The sequence below is a fragment of the Siphateles boraxobius genome, unplaced genomic scaffold, assembly GCF_051911475.1.
Source record: "Siphateles boraxobius isolate OS27281-9 unplaced genomic scaffold, OSU_SipBor_1 163, whole genome shotgun sequence".
Taxonomy (NCBI): Eukaryota; Metazoa; Chordata; class Actinopteri; order Cypriniformes; family Leuciscidae; genus Siphateles; species Siphateles boraxobius.
Genome location: NW_027508770.1, coordinates 470,001 through 475,000, shown reverse-complemented (window position 1 = coordinate 475,000; position 5,000 = coordinate 470,001). Strand labels below are relative to the sequence as shown.

The window sequence follows — 5,000 nt, the reverse complement described above, 5'->3', positions numbered from 1 at the left end:
TCATGATTTGCAGTGTGTATCGACTATAATCGAGGTTAACTTGAAACTAATTATGACGTATTAAGCCAATGAACAGAACAGATCTTAATCAGCATAACATCCATAATTCCGTATATTGACACTGAAAGCAGATTTGACGCACATTAACTCACTTCTCTAAATGAGGACATATTCTCTAACCTAACCCTAACCCTAAACCACACATCAGCCCTCGCAGCTAACTTTCTGTTTTTATAAATAAAATAAAAATGTTTGGACTTTTGTAATTTTACAAACGAGGACGTCCCCAAAAGGAGAGTTTTGGGGAATATTGTCAGATTTAACTCACAACTCACTTGTGGGTACAAATTTGTATAAACACACACACACACACAGACACACACACACACACACACACACACACACTCACACACACTCACACACATACACACACTTATACACACACAAACACACACTCACTCTAATATACTCTCACACACACATACACACACACATTCACTTTTACACACAAAAACACACTCACTCTAATGTACTCTCTCTCTCACACACACACACACACACTCGCTTATACACACAAACACACACTTACACACTCACACACACACACACTTACACACACACACACACACTCACTTATACACACAAACAAACACACACTCACTTTAATATACTCTCTCACACACACACACACACACACACACACACACACACACACACACACACACACACACACTCACTTATACACACAAACACACACTCACTCTAATATACTCTCTCACACACACACACACACACACACACACAAACAAACACTTACACACTCACACACACACACAAACACAAACACACACGCAAACACACACATACACACTCACACACAAACACACACTTACACACTCTCTCACACACACACACACACACACACACACCCACACACACACAGTTAATGTGTATGCATCAGTTTAAGTCATGTATTTGTGTGTGTTTGTGTTTTCTCTCAGCGCGAGATGCGTGGCAGCATCACCTTTAAAATCGTGCCCAGTTACCGCAGCCAGTCTCTGTCCTGTGATGTAAGTGTTTCCCCAGAGCGCCCCCTTCTGGCCACTCCTTGAACACCAGCAGTGTGTGTTTGACAACGTCTTCCTGTGTTTCTGTGGCGTTTCAGAAAGATTCCCCGGATCTGTCCAGACAGTCTCCTGCCAACGGACACTCCAGCGTCACCAGCTCCATCTTAGTAAGACAACAGTCTACAGAGAGTCCTACAAAACCACAGCACAATGCATTATGGGTTCATATGGTTAGATGAAAGCTTAGACTCTTTTCTTGCAGTACTGTGGATTGTAAACACTGTGGTGTTAAAGGGAAAGGTCACCCAAAAATGAAATTCTATAATCAGTTAGTTTGCCTCATGTCTCTACAAACCCATAAGCTGATCAATGTTTATATGTGGACAAAAGCATAAATCAAAACTGTTGATTGTGTCTCTTCAGAAGATCTGGATTAAACCGCTCCATTCTTATGGGTTTATTTTACCATCCCTTTAGTTTTGGATGAAGAGACTTTCAATTAGAAATATCTTCATGAATTAAAGTCTTACGTTAAGTAATTTCATTTTTGGGTGAAAAAACCCATTATTGTATGTTTAAACAGTTTGAGGGCGTTTTCAGACCGGTAGTTCATTTGCTATGTTCCCAAAATAGCTATTTAGTTTGTTACAATGTTGCATTTTCTTCTCGGTTTGGTTCGCTGTCATTCCGGTCAGATTCCTTTCTCACCTCAACCGAAGCTCAACCTAAACTAAACCGAAGCTCAACCTAAACTAAACCTAAACTCAGCCGAAGCTCAACCAAAACTCAAACTAAACTAAACCGAAGCTCAACCTAAACTCAACCAAAACTCAACCTAAACTCAACCGAAGCTCAACCTAAACTCAACCGAAGCTCAACCTAAACTAAACCTAAACTCAGCCGAAGCTCAACATAAACTCAATCGAAGCTCAACCTAAACTAAACCTAAACTCAGCCGAAGCTCAACCAAAACTCAAACTAAACTAAACCGAAGCTCAACCTAAACTCAACCAAAACTCAACCTAAACTCAACCGAAGCTCAACCTAAACTCAACCGAAGCTCAACCTAAACTCAGCCGAAGCTCAACCAAAACTCAAACTAAACTCAACCTAAGCTCAACTTAAACTCAACCGAAGCTCAACCGAAGCTCAACCTAAACTCAACCAAAGCTCGACCTAATCTCAACCTAAACTCAACCGAAGCTCAACCTAAACTCAACCGAAGCTCAATCGAAGATCAACCTAAATTCAACCGAAGCTCAACTAAAACTCAACAGAAAACTCAACCGAAGGTCAACCAAAACTCAACCGAAGGTCAACCTAAACTCAACCGAAGCTCAACCTAAATTCAACTGAAGCTCAACCTAAACTCAACTGAAGCTCAACCTAAACTCAATGGAAGCTCAACCGAAGCTCAACCGAAGCTCAACCTAAACTCAACCGAAGCTCAACATAAACTCAACAGAAAACTCAACCGAAGGTCAACCAAAACTCAACCGAAGGTCAACCTAAACTCAACCGAAGCTCAACCTAAATTCAACTGAAGCTCAACCTAAACTCAACTGAAGCTCAACCTAAACTCAATAGAAGCTCAACCAAAGCTCAACCTAAACACAACGGAAGCTCAACCGAAGCTCAACCGAAGCTCAACCTAAACTCAACCGAAGCTCAACATAAACTCAACATAAACTCAACCGAAGCTCAACTGAAGCTCAACCTAAACTCAACCGTAGCTCAACCTAATCTCAACCTAAACTCAATCGAAGCTCAACCGAAACTCAACCGAAACTCAACCGAAACTCAACCGAAGCTCAATCTAAACTCAACCGAATCTCAACCGAAGCTCAAACTAAACTCAACCTAAATTCTACCTAAACTCAACCGACGATCAACCTAAACTTAACCGAAGCTCAACCTAAACTCAACCGAAGCTCAACCGAAGCTCAACCTAAACTCAACCAAAGCTCTACCTAAACTCAACCTAAACTCAACATAAGCTCAATTTAAACTCAACCGAAGCTCAACCGAAGCTCAATCGAAGCTCAACCTAAACTCAACCGAAGCTCAACCAAAACTCAACCTAAACTCAATCGAATCTCAACCTAAACTCAGCCGAAGGTCAATCGAAGCTCAACCTAAGCTCAACTGAAGCTCAACCTAAACTCAACCGAAGCTCAACCTAAACTCAATGAAAGCTCAACCGAAGCTCAACCTAAACACAACGGAAGCTCAACCGAAGTTCAACCTAAACTCAACCTAAACTCAACCGAAGCTCAACATAAACTCAACATAAACTCAACCGAAGCTCAACCGAAGCTCGACCTAAACTCAACCGAAGCTCAATCTAAACTCAACCTAAACTCAACCTAAATTCAACAGAAGCTCGACCAAAGCTCAACCGAAACGGTGTGAATCCGAGCACGATTTCCGTGTTCAAATATGCCTAAATGCACCGAACTAAGGGAGAAAACGCACCAGGTTTTGAAACAAACAAGTCCAGTGTGAAAACGCCCCAAGCCGTCAGTTTTTTCAAACACCTAATATTTATATTTGAAAGTGAAAGTTAGTAGTAATTGAACAGTTTATAAAGAAATCTTGTCTATGCAGGATCTGCCATCAACTATTCAGCCCAAAGGAAGACAGGTGAGAGTCCGTGTTGCTGATCACATGAGTGTGTGTGTGTGTGTGTGTGTGTGTGTGTGTGTGTGTGTGTGTGTGTGTGTGTGTGTGTGTCTCAGCTGCTCGACTTGAAGATCTGTTCACACCAAGAACCACCTGACAATGTGACGCGAACCGTACATCTCAACATACTGTCTCTGAGAAACGTTCACATCCCTGAACGAAAGCGAATCTCTGGAGTTTTCAATTCTGTTTCTGCTCTGATTATCCTGATTCTGCGAGAAATCCTGAGTCCTGCACTCTTATTGGCTGCTGAAAGCTTCAGAAAGCCAGATTTTTAATATCACTCAGGGTTTTTTTTGTATCACTTTGTTAACGGGTGATTTCTTTGAATGCATATTTCCTCTTGTGTTTGTGTTGGGTGTGATTGGCCTTTGATTCACCCGACTGCTTTAAAAAATGCGGTTTCTGCAACATCCTGCCATTTCCTGTCCATGTTAGGTCTGTTCTACTGCATGATGTGTGTGTGTGTGTGTGTGTGTGTGCGTGTGATGCTTTCAAACCCTTAGATCTCCAGACCTGCAGTCAAGGATAAAATGTTTCGGAAGGTGAGTTTCTCGGACCCAGTAGAGCAGTTCCACTCGACCCACAGACCCGGATTCATTTCCCATCTTTGATTCTGAGTCTCCCATCAGGCTTTGCTTCTCTAGTTGGTGCTTTAGACTCCCAGCATCCCATAGTGGCGGTTCATACACTAACCCTCCTGTGGTACGATTGGCTCCTCCCCCCTCAGATGACTGGCTTCTTAGACACGCCCATGCTGTCCGTCAGTGGGGTTTGCTCACATCTGATTGGTTGACTGTGTGTGTGTGTGTGTGTGTGTGTGTGTGAGTGACACGCCGTTACATTATAACTAGGGCTGTCGGTTCAGTTTCAGTGCGACTGTTCTATGTGGCTGAAATTCAACAACAGAATGCAGTGAAAGTCTATCGATTGATTTACTCATTTAATGCTGTAATGTCTTTCTATGATCTTCACCTGGCATAATAAATGATTCATGTAATTACTTCCTATAAAATGTTCAGTTGATTGACAGCCCTAATTATAATCCGTTCTTGTTTAACTTGTGAACTGATCACAGATCTGATCTTAACTGGCTGTACTTCATCAATGCTTTACAGGACAAAAGTTAGTCTCTTTTAAAGAGACGCTCAGAAGATTATTGCAGTTTCACTTCAACAAATGATATTGTTAAAAAGTTATAGAAGTTTAATTTAACTGTAAAGTTAAATATTATGCTAATATATATTTTAC

At 41.5% G+C, this 5,000-nt stretch overlaps 1 protein-coding gene across 19 annotated transcripts in view; it reads left to right on the top strand.

Annotated features, from left to right (window-relative positions):
- The window catches only part of caskb (calcium/calmodulin-dependent serine protein kinase b), an 81,648-nt gene that overhangs the window by 66,521 nt on the left and 10,127 nt on the right, over positions 1-5,000 (top strand). For 6 of the 19 annotated variants that reach the window (XM_077232109.1, XM_077232119.1, XM_077232117.1 and 3 more), the window contains 4 exons: positions 1,002-1,070; positions 1,166-1,234; positions 3,675-3,710; positions 4,256-4,294. In XM_077232109.1, the coding sequence (XP_077088224.1) occupies positions 1,002-1,070; positions 1,166-1,234; positions 3,675-3,710; positions 4,256-4,294 (213 nt within the window). Of the gene's footprint in view, positions 1-1,001; positions 1,071-1,165; positions 1,298-3,674; positions 3,711-4,255; positions 4,295-5,000 lie in introns of all 19 variants that reach the window. The other 13 variants (XM_077232107.1, XM_077232116.1, XM_077232114.1 and 10 more) reach the window with 3 other exon arrangements.